This window comes from Styela clava, chromosome 1 (genome assembly GCF_964204865.1).
Source record: "Styela clava chromosome 1, kaStyClav1.hap1.2, whole genome shotgun sequence".
In the NCBI taxonomy this organism is placed as follows: domain Eukaryota; kingdom Metazoa; phylum Chordata; class Ascidiacea; order Stolidobranchia; family Styelidae; genus Styela; species Styela clava.
Window position 1 is genome coordinate 17,930,118 of NC_135250.1, and position 18,076 is coordinate 17,948,193.

At 34.1% G+C, this 18,076-nt stretch overlaps 2 protein-coding genes across 4 annotated transcripts; both read right to left on the reverse strand.

Moving 5' to 3' along the window:
- Positions 1-1,010: 1,010 nt before the first annotated feature.
- On the reverse strand, positions 1,011-10,825 carry LOC120340670 (glucose-6-phosphate isomerase-like). 3 transcript variants are annotated; one of them, XM_078111083.1, is made up of 14 exons: positions 10,647-10,825; positions 9,866-9,956; positions 9,485-9,553; positions 9,163-9,282; positions 7,977-8,060; positions 7,426-7,572; positions 5,508-5,666; positions 5,055-5,115; positions 4,482-4,678; positions 3,655-3,861; positions 2,941-3,069; positions 2,720-2,862; positions 1,986-2,103; positions 1,011-1,827 (listed from the first exon to the last, which is right to left on the reverse strand). In XM_078111083.1, exons 1-13 carry the CDS (start codon positions 10,766-10,768, stop codon positions 1,986-1,988), a joined length of 1,647 nt encoding a protein of 548 aa, XP_077967209.1. In that variant the 5' UTR covers positions 10,769-10,825; the 3' UTR covers positions 1,011-1,827. The 3 variants fall into 3 exon arrangements, with proteins under 3 accessions (XP_077967209.1, XP_039264933.1, XP_039264925.1); XM_039408999.2 differs by having other exon boundaries at positions 5,508-5,681; XM_039408991.2 differs by having other exon boundaries at positions 1,011-1,834; positions 5,508-5,681.
- LOC120340650 (putative pre-mRNA-splicing factor ATP-dependent RNA helicase PRP1) lies at positions 10,825-15,042 on the reverse strand. Its single transcript, XM_039408967.2, has one exon. It carries the CDS (start codon positions 14,936-14,938, stop codon positions 12,743-12,745), a length of 2,196 nt encoding a protein of 731 aa, XP_039264901.1. The 5' UTR covers positions 14,939-15,042; the 3' UTR covers positions 10,825-12,742.
- Positions 15,043-18,076: the final 3,034 nt, after the last annotated feature.

Genomic DNA, 18,076 nt, shown 5'->3' on the forward strand with positions numbered 1-18,076 from the left:
CGCTTACTGTAAGCCGTCGCCTTTGTTCGAGAGTATTTCACCGGGAACGAGGCCAAGACTGTGTGCCTTTTTGGTTTTGTCGGTTCACGCGAATTGAACACCCTGACTAGGATTTACATATTTATCCCGAGGTGTAGGGGAAGAAAGCCGATAAAACGACTTGATCATAGGGCAAACTGTTGTGTCGTGAACTCGGTTAATAGACGATGTTTGTAGATAATCAGAATGGATTACTCGCGCCTCTCGCTCGTTTCATTGTCCTTTGAGTAACCAAACCAGTTCTAGGAAAGTTTATCATTGTGTTAAGTAATTGTCTGAATTCTGAGATAGTAGTACTGAAGTTTACTAGTATACCGAGGGAAATATCATTACCAATATATATACTGACATTAGATCACATCAACCTACCGCGAAGAAAGGATTAACTGGATAAATCTCAATATCCTACTTGAACTGGATACAAATCCTTTATTACAAAAATGATTTGTTTGCATTTGGTGTCTAATGCAATGTTCTTGTGAGAAGATTTTGGTAACAACATCAAGTTCAAAATTGCGTTAGAAAACAGGCAAATAGAAACACAGATGATATCGAAAAATATATACTTACTGGGTCCGTAAATTGTTTCTACACTTTACCTTTGCACCTGGCTTTAGTTAGCGATAACAAACAGTAGTGAACCACCTGCTACTTAAAAGCACCGATAGATAGCTAACTTATTATACTCTGTCGCAGCTTTTCATGAGTTAATATTTAATTACCAGCTACCGCAACTAAATTTTCGGTCCATCGAGTTATATCCATCTACGCAATTAAGAAAACACCCAAAACGAGATAATGCTCAAAACCATGCCCAGGTGAGTGAAAAGGTGGTACTGGCAGTTAGCAAGATTTCCATTGTTATTGGAATTTCGAATTGGAATAATAGCCCATGCGATGTTTAGGTCTAACACACAACTACCGGTATATCCCTATTCCCCGAAATATTTTAATTCATCATATATTCCATATTAATTGTGTGATATATATTTCATGAATATAAACAAGGCATAATTAACAAAATCTTGAACTTCAATATCAGGCATTGGCAAAAACACAAAGAAGCAAGTGTGAAGAACCTTGAAGAGCAAAGTCGAATGCATAAGATAAGAACAATTTGCTCATGTAAATGGTACAAGGGTAAGGTAAGCATTACTAAATGAAACCTTAGATAAGAAGATTTGAAATAATGTGAGACACCACAATAAGAGAATACAGCCAGCTGGTGTGTAACAGGCATTATCGATGTAAACATTACATGGCTGAATAGTACTTCAAATACAATAGCCCACTGAAAGTACGAGAAGCACGATGCAAGATTGCAAAAATAGGGGGTTTGAACTTCAAAACAACCCACTTTTTTGAGACACCAGAACAAGAATCTTACAATTATCCATTATGCAGTTAATCGACTCCAAAAATGCAATTTTATAGAAATTTTTTAGTTTCGATATGATACCCATGTAATTGCATGTGGATGTCTTACTTTTGAATAAGATATAAACTAAGAAATATCATCAGACTGAATTTATAAGACATGGTTTGGCTGCAAAATGTGAGGCATAGACTACTATTTGAATTGATAGCAATGAAGGATCCTTAAATAGAATCTCACGTAACACTAAATTTATCTAACGATTTTTATAAAAAAAAATTGAATTATGTAAGTAGATGTAATAATTAATTGGAAGTGCAAAAAACAAGCTTTTCCAGCAACACAAATATTTCATGCAATTTATTAAGATAATATATAGTTGAAGCGTCGTGCAATTCTTGATGGCCGATATTCTGAAATCCGGAAAAAGTTTAAAACTCAATAGTTTATTTTATTCAGAAACATTACTCATACAATAATTTTTGAAGATAAGTTTATTATCTAGATTTTGTCTATCTGTTTTTTTAAATAAATAATGAAAATATTCAAGTAATAATGATCAATACCATACCTAGGTTGTTTTGATGAAGTTGATCAAATTGTTGGTTGAATCATCATGATTTGTTACAGGACCACATTCCGATAGCTGCGGTTCGATAACTTTCGCAAGTTGTTTTCCTAGTTCAACTCTGTATGAATTGTTAAACATTTCATTTTAGTGATTAATAAATAAAATCCTTGATATTTAGTTTAGTACTGGCAATAATAACACATGTCACTGACCATGTGACCACACTTCGTAGAACATGGCAAGTTGATTTTTGAACGTTGTTTTGAATTTTGGAAACTTTAGATTTTTAAAACCACACACTCGCATCAATCAGAATTTAGGTGACACGATCATCAGATCCTCATAAATTTTTATGTATAAATAATGCGGCCTATTATTCTATAGTATTATTGAATATTTGAAAAACCAAGATTGAATTATCACTCTTTCTCCTATTTTTTACAAACAAAAAAAATGCTCAGAGCAAGGTCATGTACTTATACCAAGAAGAAAAAAAGTAAATTTCTGAGCAAAGTTACAGCAAATTACTGAAAGGACAAAGAGCGACAGACACTATAAAGACTTATAGATGTGAATTGTGAATTAGTAAATACTAATTGGCAGGAACTTGAAGCAGCTATGGTCAATATGATCAGAAAAATAGCTACGATATAGTGTATTTCACAGAACTGAAGTTTTTGGAAATTGACATGAACTGGCAACATACATATGGAATAAGAGTATGATGGACTTACCCCCACTGGTCATATGAATTGATGTCCCAAATGATTCCTTGCACAAATATCTTGTGTTCGTACATAGCTATTAAAGCACCCAATGTGTACGGTGTTAACTTCTTAAACAGGATGGAGTTGGTAGGCTTGTTCCCTTCAAACACCTGAACAGATAAGTGTAGGAAATAATGCCGAAAACATCCAATGAATGGGCAAATGATGCCATGTTAAAAATACAATACCTTGAATGGTAGGATCTGTCCGAGAGCATCAGAACTAGTTCCAGCTTTCATTAGTTCTTCTCTCGCTTCATCTGTAGTTTTTCCTTTCATCAAAGCTTCAGTTTGTGCAAGAAAATTAGCTAGAAGAATCTGATGCCATAGATTTAAATATAAATATCAAGATTAGATATTGGCAAAATGATTAATTATTGGGATAGGAAAACTGGTCCAGATTCTTACATATCTTCTGATTATGTAGTTATGCATACATAGTTACCGTTCTGAATTGTTTATTTTCTATAAAAAGGTGATCCAATAAATTAGATAGTGGTTTTCAATTACTCTTTGGTTCAAGATATTATTACTAATAAAAAATTCTCAAATTGAGTTCAAATTAATTTATTAATACCGTACTTCAGAATAGATTATTAAATTGAAGGTCATGCATATCCTCGTTCCTATTTACAGCATTGGCCATTTGTTGAAAAACCCCAGAAAAAGAATTTTTTTTATAAATTGCGATCAGTGAATGCAAAGAATTAATGATCTACCTACATACTTGTTGGCCTAAAAGTTAGAGCTTTGGATCTATTTATGTTGGCTTCGCAACTTGAAGATCTTGGATTCAAACGCCATGTACAAAACTATCCAGAGTGTAACAATAGTAATAGTCTGGAATATTTTGTTTCTTCCAAAAATTAGGCCATTCATTTAATTTAAAAATATAATGTTCACCCTGTGATGCTTTCCATCAGCTACTGGATTATGAGTTTCAACAGGAGCTAAGAAATCCGCAGGTATAAGTTTAGTTCCTTGATGTATAAGTTGATAAAATGCATGCTGACCATTTGTGCCAGGCTCTCCCCAAACAACAGGACCAGTAGAATAGTCAACCTTAGATCCAGCACGAGTCACAAATTTGCCATTAGATTCCATGTCACCCTGAAATTTAGAAAATCAATGATGAATGAATAAAAATAATTGAGTGTTAGGCGAATACAATATTACAGCACGAAAATTTAACAAGTTGTCTGTTCTTTTAGATTCTTCCATAGAAGCAGCAACTTGTGACTTTTAGGTAGATATTTTCATGGGTACTCCCGAAGTACGTGAACCAAGATGGGGGACACTGGAACGTAGTATGCGTACCAGGTTAGGGTTAGGCAATAATTTTTTTTCTAATTTTCCTTATTTCAGTTCTATTACGAGTTCGGGGACTATCTAAGTGACTTCTGAAGTATTTGTATCTGAAATTATGGCCTGACCCTAACCTGGTATACATACTAAGTTCTGGTGTCCGCCATCTTAGTTCACATACTCCGGGAGTAATTTTCTTGAGCGAATATCCATAAGAAATATACATGTATGAGTTTTCTCTCAGATGACTCTAAATTGTTGTGAATATATACTATGAAAATGCCAAACCATGAATCCAGAGTTTTGTATTCCAGACCACCAAACAACTCACAAGCAAAGGCAATAAAAAAGTTTCGAGACACAATGGGCAATCAATCCAATCACTCTTCATGTAAACTCAACATTCAAAACATGATATACTGTACCTGTTGAAAATATGCTGCAAATCTGTGCATGTATTGATCATAGGGCAGCATAGCATGGGTTTGTGCATCAAAGAAGTTGTTGTACCATACTCCCAAAACAGCTAAGATCACTGGGATATTTTTAACAATTGGAGTTTCTTTGAAATGAGAGTCCATGAAATGAGCACCGGCAAGCAGACGTTCGAAGTTGTCGAAACCTAGAAAAGTTTTGGATTTTCAATATTTTGTTGCTGAATAAGGCAGTGCTTTTAAAGCATCTCCCACCACTTGGGATTTATTAAATTTGGGGTTCCAGAAGTTTTGATACTATAAAAAATCTGCCATACTGATCGTTACTTTTGTTTCACATAATTCTTTAAATTACAATCAGTAAATTATTAGCACATAATTTTGAGAATTTATTTACTGTTTTCTCATTTTTAAATATTGATCTAATGCCAAAAAAGTCGTTACCCTGAGTTAAGTCTTACTGGCGGTTGAATGGGGACTTAGTCCCATCAAGCCTTTGTTAAATGGTGGAGCCTCACTCGAAGCGAGTCATGACCTAAACACTTATTATATTATAATACCAACCTATATTCAAAGAAATCGAAAGACCGATTGCTGACCACAGTGAATATCTTCCACCAACCCACTGGAATAATAAAATTCAGATTCAATTATATAAAGTTATTTCAACATAGGCAAAACAGAACAATCCACTTGTCATCCTGAAATATTATTTTTTAAATACGAAATCATTGGATAATTTTCAAGAGTAATTTGGATAGTCAATATTGGGTATTCAAATTAACTATAATCATTGTTTGCAGTTCTCAGAAGTTAAATCAGACTGAAAATCCAAATTCAATATATCAAAATAACGTATTATTTATTTTCAAATGCAAATATTGTGAAGCGATTTCTAAAACCGACAATTCTACAAATATATTAAATAAAACTATTTCGAACATGCCCAAATCGTTGGCTCATTCAAATTACAAAAATCAATATAATGTAATTTTGCTTTGAAATAAAAAAACTTACATCCCAGAATTCGAACATGTTTTTTGTATCGATTCCAAACTCTGAAACTTTCTGACCATTTGTAGAGAGAGCAACAAAATGTTTTGCAACAGATTCTAATTTCCCCCCAGTTTTCTCTAATAGCCAATTTTTTGCTGAAGTTGCGTTTGTGATCGTTTCCTGTGTGGTGAAAGTCTGTAAAAAATATTGTCATATGACAGGGACGCCGAACCACTGTCCCGTGGGTCACAAACTGACCCATCGCGTTTTATTCGTGACCCGCCAAGGCACGAATAAAATAAAAAAATGCTAACATATCAGTGATAAAACCGGCCTTAAATCAATCTAACAATTACTAAACTATTATAATGTGCCGTCAGGGTTGGGATGGCTTATATTCAAATTGTTAATTTCCGGTGAGGTAATTTTCAAAATCCTAATATTGGACGAATGTCTGCACCGCTGTATGCCCTTATTCAGCTATTAGCTCTGACATCGTTTACGACATAACAATACAATTCTTTGGAACCGTAAAATAATTTGCCGCATCATCCTAAACGTTTGTGGTAATTCATATGCGTGTTTTCGTACTCTAATTTCATAAAATCGAGTGCCATAAAAAGTCCCTGATACAAGTGCTGTATAAGTAAAGCCCTAAACTACACCAACACAAACAGAACTGTTGTATCATGATTTGTTTCAGAAGTTTTTTTATAGATACAAACATTGATTAAATATCTGTGATATAATATAATTTTGACCCATTCATTGAAAAAGGTTCGCCATCCCTGTCATATGATTAGAAGTAGAAGTTTCCATTTAATTCATATTTCTAACTAGTAGTGACTGCATCTTGATCGAGACAGTGGTACTAAACAGTGCGCCACAAGATGATTGAGTACATTGCATAATATCAGACCATTTCTAAAAAATACCATCTGTCTACATCTAGAATTGACATAAAATGATTGAATCCGTTAAAAGCAATGTTGCCAAATGAGAGTACCATTGGCATTGGCTAGAAATGTTATGATTAGGGCTGGGAATGGTTAACCGGTTAATCGGTACAAATCATCTCAGGTACAAATTATCTTGATAATGTACAATTTTTTTGAAAATGATTACATCATCGCAAATTAATCTTCTGTGGCGTTTAATTAGAAAGTGGCGTTTAATTAGAAAGAATATCACTAACTGTATTGGTAAGGACCCAATAAATGTGAAAAATAATTGAAGTACCAAGATTGCTAATTATGAAAATTTGACAATGATAAATTCAGAATCTGTTTTTCTTTATGATATCTCAGAGTAGAATTCGCACGTGGAACACTGAAAATTTGTGACATAAATGAAATTTAATAACGGGTTCGGGTTTTAGTAAAATATTTCCATATGTCCTAAGCAGACTGCATATCTCGTTCAGCAGAGCGATAAGATCACACGGAATTTCTTTGTAACCATTGTGATGTAACAAGCTAAAATTATAAATTATTACGTCAAACGTTAACCGGTTAATTTTGACCGATTAATGGGTAAAGTGTTTCCCCTGAAATTCCCAGCCCTAGTTATGATCATTTACACATAGAAAATCAAAAGTTTGCGCATCACAGTGATCAAATGTGCATATGTTACAGTCGGTACATGATAATCAATACCAGAAAGCAGAAATAAATTTAGTTAGCAGTTAGGTTCCAGCTACTCAAATCAACATATTAAAACATAATAATGGAAAAAATCAACACAAAATAGAATGGTTGACACTTGAGCAGACACACAAAAAGGTTTGTTCAAACAGAGTAAGCAACATAATTTTGTAAATAACATAATCAAAATAAGCATTTTCCTTGTTATTATTGAATTCAATTATAAATATTCGAAAACAACTCTTTCGAGAAAAAAAAACCAAAATATTATTCAATGATTAATTATAAAATCTCACCTTGGAAGCAACAATAAACAGAGTTGTCTCATAGTCCAATTTGTCCAGGACGGTTTGAATATGAGTTCCATCAATATTGGATACAAAATGAGCTCTCGGCCCATCTTTTGAATATGGCTTCAAAGCTTCAGTTACCATAAGAGGTCCCTGAAATATAGTTGATAAAAAAATGGCCTCGACTTGCAGACTATAAAATTAACAAGTAAAAAAAAATTACAACCATATATGTTTGAATAGCCAGGGCAGTCTATGTTTATATGAAACTAATCAAGGCTGAAAGTCATTTTGATTTTTGTAATTTAATAAATAAGGAGTTGGAGTTTAAAATGCATTTTTTCATGGGTATCCCCAGAATATATTTCACATGTTTTTCACCCTATTTGCCAGATTGAAAAAGAGTAGATCTGAGTATATTTCATCCCAGTTTTAAAAAGCAACGACTCTTTTGTTACCAATCTACGGGACTAATCAAATTCATTTATAAAACCTTAGTTAATGTAACTAATTTCATTTTTGTGAATTTAAATTAAACTAAGTTATTGATTACTCACCAGATCAGATCCACCAATGCCAATGTTAACAATATTCGTGATTGACTTTCCTGTGTATCCTTTCCATTCTCCAGATCTCACAGACTAAAACAAAAAATCACTTCAGCCTCTAATATTTATTAGCAAATGAAAATTAGAGCATAAATCGATGGTGGTCGACAAACTGCGGTCAGCAAACCAATTTTTTTGTGGTCCTCGAATTGCTCAAAAATTTATCATCATACTCACACAGATGTGTGTCACAAAAATATTACACGGCGATCATTTTGTAGTAAGTACGATGAGTCGTTTACTTGCCGAGCATGCATAAGATCGGCAAATTGCGGTCAGCAAACAATTTTTTGTGGCGCTCGAATTGCTCAAAAATTTATCATCATTACCACACGCATCTGTGTCACAACTCACAACAATGGCTGTTGTATAGCGATCGTTTTGTAGTAAGTAGCATCAGTCGTTTACGTGCCGAACATGCATACCGTTAGTTGCAGGTGCACTATAATTTCAAGTTCAATGAGGTGATATTATAGTCGAGAATCGATGCAGCCTGCACGCTACCATCAATGTGCATATTTGGCCCAGTAGTACATAGTTTGCCGACCATTGCCTTAATTGCTGTGTTGCCATCGTCAAGTTTGGAACCCATGGGAGTAATTATTAAAAGTTGAAAGAAATCAATTTATGCATTGTACGAACCTAAGTCAATGTGTAAAACATTGGACTTTCTCTATGCTTTCTATGTTTTTGTTATTTTTTTCTCTTCTATTCTCATATTTGCCAGTATCTGGGCATATAGCTCAACCATTTATGCTTGCAAGTCACAAATTTTCATGTTATAAATCTAAACTTCTTGTATGTTTTCCCAACCAGTGTCCAAAATATTACGAAAAATTGAATTCGGAACTAATGAAATTTACATAAATTTGTGGAAATCATAACATTGCAATTGGAAAGGTAAAAAAATTTAAAGATAGTTTTCCAAAACTGAATAAAGCTTATTTTTGCCCATGTGTTAAATGTCAATTGCATATAATGGAAATTTCTATGAAATAAAACTATTCCTAAAATCATGAATGCACTATATTAAATGTATTCAAAAATTCAATTTGTTTTGCATTACTTGCACTAACCCAGTAATATAGTTAGTTAAAATTCCAAATAGGTGTTATCCAACATTATCATTCATCACCTGCGTAAATGCTTTCATTTGTTCCAAAACTTTATTTACATTTGGCATAACATCTTGTCCATCAACCATAATGGGAGCGTTCTTGCGATTTCTCAGTGCAATATGCAGGACAGCTCGATTCTAAAAAATTATGCATATTTAAATAACATTCAAAATTTTTGTAGTGAATTTCTTTATTTTCGAATCATACCATAAATCTATATAATATCTCATAGTAAATTAAAATTTAATTGACGAATATATATATTTCATAAATGAAATTGTATTTTCAATATTTTAAATTATTTCCCAATATCAAATTTTTTTTGGAACCATCCCTTACCTCAGTAAAATTAATCCTCTCTCCCGAAAACATTTTATCTCTTGCAGTTTCCACCTCTCGAGACTTTGCCTTGAAACCATAAAAACGAAAGAGTTAGAATAAAAGTTTGTTTTTTTAGCCAATATTCCAATCCATAATCGTCTTAAAATCATCACTGGGAAATAAATATTTTGTCATTTGAAAATAATATGTTTCCAAGTTCATTTAAAAAATATTGTTTCAAATTCATATGCCAATAATAAGAGAAAACTAATACGATAAAACTACAATAAATATCAGTGCCAATTTATATAGAAAAATAACTCATTATGGGAACTTTATATAATTAGTGAGGTAGGACTGTGTGAAAATACAGAAACTCAATTCTGAATCGTAAAATACCAGTTGAAAAAGATGTCCCATGATTTCCTCATTGACACGGTTTTTCGAGTAATCAAATAACAACGGTCCATCCTCAGTGTCCAACTTGCAACTAAAAAATAAAATAAGAGCTTAAAGTATTATATGTTCAAATACAGAAGAGTTTAATACTATTCCTGATAGCGTCCTTCTTCTAATTGTTAGAGCATTGGATCTAATTTTATCAGGGTTGGTCCTCTCAACCTAAAAATCTCGATCAATAAAACCCCATGCCTAAAACCTAACCTAGATCTTAATAAATCGTGTAGGCCAGAAGTTGCCAAACTTTTCAACGTCCTGGCGTACTTGCTTCAATATAGATAGATCGTGACGTATTGAAAAGAAAATTAACTTGTCTACATTAAATTACGAAAAGGAAGAGTTTCATTACAATTCATGAACTTAATCGATACTACACGTTAGATTGTTTTTGTCATAAATATGATAAAAACGTCGATTGTCCAATAACTGCAAGTTGTACTTCTCTACTATCTAAATTTAGTTCAATATAAGTTCTAAATGTGCATGCAACTGCAATATTTGAGCTTCAGTTTAATTGATGATTATCGCGCACAATGACAGAAAGTCATTGCAAAGCTATACTGCTACTGATTAAATATTTTGCCCTTCGAAATACTACTATAATTCAAACCAAACATAAGAAATGCAAATTGCTACGAAAAGTTAAGTATCAATTTGTTAGTAAGACAATACTAGTATTCAAATGAACACACCTAGTTTCAAAGCTCCTAAAATGACTCACCTAAATTTACTGAAACGATTTTTGTCTGTTTCGAAAAGTTCCCTCATATGCATATCTTTGTACTTTTCATAATCACCTCGCAATAGACTCCATTCCTGTGTCTGTGTAAGTGGTGATGCCATAATGCCTGATATTCTACAATGAGCTATCTTTAAACTAAAACCTAATAATATATCTATCTAATAGGAAAAAAAGCACAAAACATTATATATAACATAAGGCGTAAAATATTACCACTATCAATAGTAAATTTTATTTCACCCTAAATCATGTTCATAAGTTATGAAACAAAACATTTACATACATACAGTTTGCAAAAGTATGGCAGCCTAGAAAATGAATTGAAATTCATAAAAGTGTATGGAATACAGACAAATAAAATTACTGTTTTTTTTTCTGTAAAATTGTCTTCTACAGGCACAAAAATGATAATTTTGACAGGAAATTTACCAGGCAAAAAATGATATCTACAAAATCTGACAATTTAAATTTCGCATTTTGCAATCAACTTCAGAATACAATCCTAGGAACCAAAACATTCCCGAAGCCAAATTTTAACTCAATAAAACAAATAAGTAACCATATTTTTGTAATACTGTAATTGCCAATTTCAAGTATATTTTTCAAATTGAATTTCGAATGATAACATTTCAACAGAGCCTGTTCATGCATAATCCAACAAATATCTGACAATGGTAATGGTGAAAGTAGAAATAACCGATTTAGTACACCACTACAACCAAGCACTTCTGACTTATAACAATCACATTCAGATAGACAAGAATTAGTATTTTATGTTTCCATTTGAGCTTGTGACCAATAGTACTGAGGTGCACCAGACCCATTGCTATGTCTGATATTTCTCACAGATTAAACTTGCATTTGAAGTACATTCCATCTATAGCACTATGATTCAATATATACCCTTTTTATCTCAAAATAGACATAATGTTAACTAATAATTCACTATCAATAATCAAAGCCTGAATAACAAACTTGAATTTAACCCAAATTATCATCAATGGCATCGAAAACCAAATTACAAAAACATAAACCATGGATTCAATAGGACAGAAAGGGGCATAATTGCCTGCTGCCTCTGTACAGGTATATCATACATGTGAAACATTGTTCTAAATTTCTTTGTAGAAATACTTGCCAACACTACAAAAAGGGGTGGAACTGTAGTGTTGTTAATTTGATGTGTTAAAAAGAGGCGGTTAGGTCAGTAATATGATACATGATGAACCTTGACTCGTGTGTGCTTCTGGTTAAATGAAAGAATAGCATAAAAGCTAAGTAGTTCCAATATCAACACAACTTTTATTATGAAAGCATATAAAAACTTGCTGTGACAGAGAAGCGTACTGTGATTACAGAAAAGAAAATTATGGCTGAAATCACAAAATAAATATCATCCAAACTTTTCCAATTTGCAATTGTGAGGCCATGTATAGGTAGTTACTTGAAAGAGTTTAAAAGCAATGAATCTGGTTGAGAGGAAACAAATGGAGGTCTGAAAATAGTTACTAATTCGCTAAAAATAGTCTTACTTTTCGCCAGTTAGGTGAAAAAAATTAACCTCAGTGATAAAGTACAAACTTCAGATTTCTACAATACTGCTTCTTTGCACATCTAGTCAGAATTTATCATAACCAACACCCACAATTTTTAGGTTTTCGAAGGTTTGGGATGCTAAATATAAATTATTTTCAAACTTTTCTCCAATCAATAATATAACACAAGGAACATATTCACAAAAGTAACAATATCTTGTAGAAAACTCTGAAAGACAAAAACATGAGAAAATCAAGCAGCCTGTTTTGTTTCGAAGTTTTAACAGTATGAGATAGTATGAGAGACCTTCCATTTAATGCGTTTGTTTTTCCAGACATTTTGAGCCAATACTCAAATTCACAAACTGTGTGAAATTTGGTTCAAACATAAGAAATTCCCCTGATTCATATCTTCCTTACATTGTATGAGCAAACTCACACATATACAACTTTCACCACCACAAGAGTTCATGAGCACATACATTTATGTGGCTAATGTCTAGGAATGATAGTTACATTTCACATATTGTTATTAATGAATCATTCAGCAGATACACGTTCCCTAGCAGCTTGTTTCGCTATAAGTCTTTCTAACTGACGTTTCGCTTCACATTGGGGAAAGTTGTCCATGTGATAATATTGTGGTGCAATCTTGATTAACCAATCAGCTTTAATATCAGAATTGGTGCGAATGTAATTCTTTGTCGTTAATACAAACTCATTATATAGAACCCATTCGGGCTTGTGATCAAGGCATGTTGAAGGATGTAGCTGGACAACTTGATTATCTTTAACTGTTAAATAGTGACCTGTTCTTTCTAGATGAGCAACTTGCATAAAAAATCCTGAAACAAGTGCTTTTCTAATATTGATGTAATAGTCACGACTAGCAAAGTCAGTACTTCTACGAGGTAGTGCGAATCGATCCATAATTCGTGCTAATTGTTGTCGCACATTGTCAGCTGATGCCATCGATCGATGATTAATGAAGTTGTCATAACACCACTGATTATTGGTTTGGTTTTGCTTGTATGCATGATAAACATTAAGTAGAGTCAAATGGTCTCCATCAATATGAGCAAATCTCATTTTCGCTTCATCAGCAGCTTTTTTTGCTTCGCTTGGTCGGACAAAGCATTGTGGGACAGACAACATGGCAGTAATGCTGAGAATTTCATTGGAGCAGTTATAGTCACAACTAGCAACAAGCATTTTTGCAAGTTGAGGATCGAGAGGAAACTCAGCCATGATTGATCCAAGTTCAGTAAGATCACCATCATCATTGAGTGCAGCTAAGTAGTTGAGTAGTTCCAATGCTCGCATGAGGGTTTCTGGAGCAGGAGGATCCATAAAATCAAAATGTACTAAATCATCGATTCCCAACTTTTTGAGCTGTAAAACAACAGAGCCAAGATTGGAACGTAAAATTTCAGGATATGTATTTTCATGCATTTCTGTTTTATAAGCCTTTTCAGTGTAAAGACGAAAACATTTTCCAGGTCTTGTTCGACCAGCACGTCCTGCTCTCTGTTGTGCACTGGCTTTACTTATAGCAGACACCAGAAGCGATTCAACTCTAATACGAGGATTGTAAACTTTTTGCTTGGAAAATCCAGGATCTATGACAAAGACAATTCCATCGATTGTCAAAGATGTTTCTGCAATATTAGTCGATACGACGATTTTTCTTCCAATAGCTCCATTTGGTTTTTTGGGAGGAGCACTTTCAAAAATACGCTGCTGTTGTTGCGGGGGAAGGGTGGAATATAGTGGTATCACTTTGACATCTCCAACTTCTGACCCAAGATTGTCGATTTCATTTTTTATTCGTCGACATGCTTCATCAATTTCTTCTTGGCCAGTAAGAAACATAAGGATGTCGCCTTCCTCTTCTTCGCAAAGATGAATCTGGATAACGGTTCGAATAGCAGCTTCTAAATAATCACGTTCTGGCTCAGGTGTGTAAAAAATCTCAACAGGATGTGTACGACCTGGGATGCTCAACAATGGTGCATTGTCAAAATAATGTTGAAATTTGCCCGCATCAAGAGTGGCACTCATAACAACGATTTTCAGGTCCGGACGTTGCTTTGTGACTTCTTTTATAACACCCAGGAGAATATCAGTGGCTAATGTACGTTCGTGAGCCTCATCTAGCAAAATAACATTGTAACGCTCCATCAATGGATCGGCCATTGCTTCCCTGAGCAACATACCATCAGTCATGTACTTCAAAATAGTGCGTTGAGATGAGCAGTCTTCAAAACGAATAGAATATCCTACCTCTTGGCCAATCATGACATCCATTTCTTCAGACACACGCTGAGCAACGCTCATAGCTGCCACACGACGCGGTTGTGTACAAGCAACACCCTTTCTTGTAGACACCGCACATGCTGTTCTAACATACTCTGCACACCATTGAGGAATTTGAGTAGTTTTTCCAGAACCTGTTTCCCCAACCAAAACAAGTGTTTGATGATTTTCTAGCAATTTCATGAATTTTTCTTTGTATTCCCACACTGGTAAACCGAGCCGCTTCTTCAAAATGTCATAATATCTTTGTGTATATGGAAGTTGAGTGAGAGGGTTGAGTGGCAATGCAGGCTTTGGGATCGGGATAGAAGTGTGGTTATCTGATTTACGATCGTAATCTCTGTCTCGATCCCTGTCGTGCTCTGACCGCCTTTTTTTCTTGTGATCATCGCCGATATCTAACCTGTGCCTCTTCGACATGCTTTCGCGTAGTATGCGGGAAACAAATTTTCAAAAATTTAGAGAATAAATCAGTGCTGGGCGCCTCCCAAAACCAGAATACACGTGGGATAGACCACTGTGAATCCAGCGGAATTTCAGCGGAAAAATATTCTGCAGTTTTCAAATGGTTCCCATGCGGAAAATGATCTCTTATTACAATATTTATGAGGGATAAATGGATCCTATTTGAAATAATATGTTCCGAAGGAAACAACTCAGACCAAAACATAAGTTTAAGCACATTTAGCTGGTAGTGGTAACTACAACATACATAACTGTATATCACATAAAACAGAAAAACTAAAACGTACTAGAATATATTTGCAGAATGAAAAAAAAATACAAAATAAAAATAGGCTACTTTTGATGGGAACACAAAACATCGGAAAATATTTTTTTCAATGTTACATGCAAACTTTAGGGTTCGAGACCAAATGCGAATGTGATCCGCAAAGTTCCGACAATTTTTAACAGTAATTTTGAATAGTACCAATAGTGATAAGTATTATATATAAAAGTTGAAGGAAACAAAGCGGGACTTTATGATTTATGGGGCTCCAAATACAGGCCAAAAACGAGATTTTCCGAAATTTGAGGCGTACTCGATATATCGAGGCCAAATTCGAATATGTTGCTTAATATGCCGACAACTTTTGACAACGATTTCGATCACATGTATAAGTCAAGTGTCTAACACATAAGTATGATCAACAGCGGAATAAAACTTGACAAAATAGGGCCCTTCAAAAATTGACAAAAAATCAGATTTTGCTATATTTCGTGCGAACTCAATGATTCGATGCCGAATTCGAATATGATCCGCAAGGTGCCGACAACTTTTAACAGTAATTTTGAATAGTAGCAATAGTGAAAAGTATTATATATAAAAGTTGAAGGAAATAAAGCGGGACTTTATGATTTATGGGGCTCCAAATACAGGCCAAAAACGAGATTTTCTGAAATTTTATGCGTACTCGATATATCGAGGCCGAATTCGAATATGTTGCTTTATATGCCGACAATTTTTGACAACGATTTCGATCACATGTATAAGTCAAGTGTCTACCACCAAAGTATGATCAACAGCGGAACAAAACTTAACAAAATATGGCCCTTCAAAAATTGACGAAAAATCAGATTTTGCTGTATTTCGTGCGAACTCAATGATTCGATGCCGAATTCGAATATGATCCGCAAAGTGCCGACAACTTTTAACAGTAATTTTGAATAGTACCAATAGTGAAAAGTAATATATATAAAAGTTGAAGGGAACAAAGCTGGACTTTGTGATTTATGGGCTCAAAATACAGGCCAAAAACGAGATTTTCTGAAATTTGAGGCGTACTCGATATATCGAGGCCGAATTCGAATATGTTGCTTAATATGCCGACAAATTTTGACAACGATTTAGATCACATCTATAAGTCAAGTGTCTAACACCAAAGTATGATCAACAGCGGAAAAAAACTTAACAAAATATGGCCCTTCAAAAATTGACGAAAAATCAGATTTTGCTGTATTTCGTTCGAACTCAATGATTCGATGCCGAATTCGAATATGATCCGCAAAGTGCCGACAACTTTTAACAGTAATTTTGAATAGTAGCAAAAGTAAAAAGTATTATATATAAAAGTTGAAGGGAACAAAGCTGGACTTTATGATTTATGGGGCTCCAAATACAGGCCAAAAACGAGATTTTCCGAAATTTGAGGCGTACTCGATCTATCGAGGCCAAATTCGAATATGTTGCTTAATATGCCGACAACTTTTGACAACGATTTCGATCACATGTATAAGTCAAGTGTCTAACACCTAAGTAGGATCAACAGCGGAGCAAAACTTGACAAAATATGGCCCTTCAAAAATTGACAAAAAATCAGATTTTGCTATATTTCGTGCGAACTCAATGATTCGATGCCGAATTCGAACATGATCCGCAAAGTGCCGACAACTTTTAACAGTAATTTTGAATAGTACCAATGGTGAAAAGTATTATATATAAAAGTTGAAGGGAACAAAGCGGGACTTTATGATTTATGGGGCTCCAAATGCAGGCCAAAAACGAGATTTTCTGAAATTTTATGCGTACTCGATATATCGAGGCCGAATTCGAATATGTTGCTTTATATGCCGACAACTTTTGACAACGATTTCGATTACATGTATGAGTCAAGTGTCTACCACCAAAGTATGATCAACAGCGGAACAAAACTTAACAAAATATGGCCCTTCAAAAATTGACAAAAAATCAGATTTTGCTGTATTTCGTGCGAACTCAATGATTCGATGCCGAATTCGAATATGATCCGCAAAGTGCCGACAACTTTTAACAGTAATTTTGAATAGTACCAATAGTGAAAAGTAATATATATAAAAGTTGAAGGGAACAAAGCTGGACTTTATGATTTATGGGCTCAAAATACAGGCCAAAAACGAGATTTTCTGAAATTTGAGGCGTACTCGATATATCGAGGCCGAATTTGAATATGTTGCTTAATATGCCGACAACTTTTGACAACGATTTCGATCACATCTATAAGTCAAGTGTCTAACACCAATGTATGATCAACAGCGGAAAAAAAACATAACAAAATATGGCCCTTCAAAAATTGACGAAAAATCAGATTTTGCTGTATTTCGTGCGAACTCAATGATTCGATGCCGAATTCGAATATGATCCGCAAAGTGCCGACAACTTTTAACAGTAATTTTGAATAGTAGCAAAAGTGAAAAGTATTATATATAAAAGTTGAAGGGAACAAAGCTGGACTTTATGATTTATGGGGCTCCAAATACAGGCCAAAAACGAGATTTTCTGAAATTTTGTGCGTACTCGATATATCGAGGCCGAATTCGAATATGTTGCTTTATATGCCGACAACTTTTGACAACGATTTCGATCACATGTATAAGTCAAGTGTTTACCACCAAAGTATGATCAACAGCGGAACATAACTTAACAAAATATGGTTCTTCAAAAATTGACGAAAAATCAGATTTTGCTGTATTTCGTGCGAACTCAATGATTCGATGCCGAATTCGAATATGATCCGCAAAGTGCCGACAACTTTTAACAGTAATTTTGAATAGTACCAATGGTGAAAAGTATTATATATA

Excerpts from the sequence above, each read along its gene's own strand:
- LOC120340670 (XM_039408999.2), bottom strand. The coding sequence starts at position 10,768 with ATGGCATCACCACTTACACAGACACAGGAATGGAGTCTATTGCGAGGT. Across the intron at positions 9,554-9,865 it reads TGGGACATCTTTTTCAACTG|GCAAAGTCTCGAGAGGTGGA; the intron begins GTATTTTACGAT and ends TATGGTTTCAAG. Across the intron at positions 9,283-9,484 it reads AGAGGATTAATTTTACTGAG|AATCGAGCTGTCCTGCATAT; the intron begins GTAAGGGATGGT and ends ATAATTTTTTAG.
- LOC120340650 (XM_039408967.2), bottom strand. The coding sequence starts at position 14,938 with ATGTCGAAGAGGCACAGGTTAGATATCGGCGATGATCACAAGAAAAAA.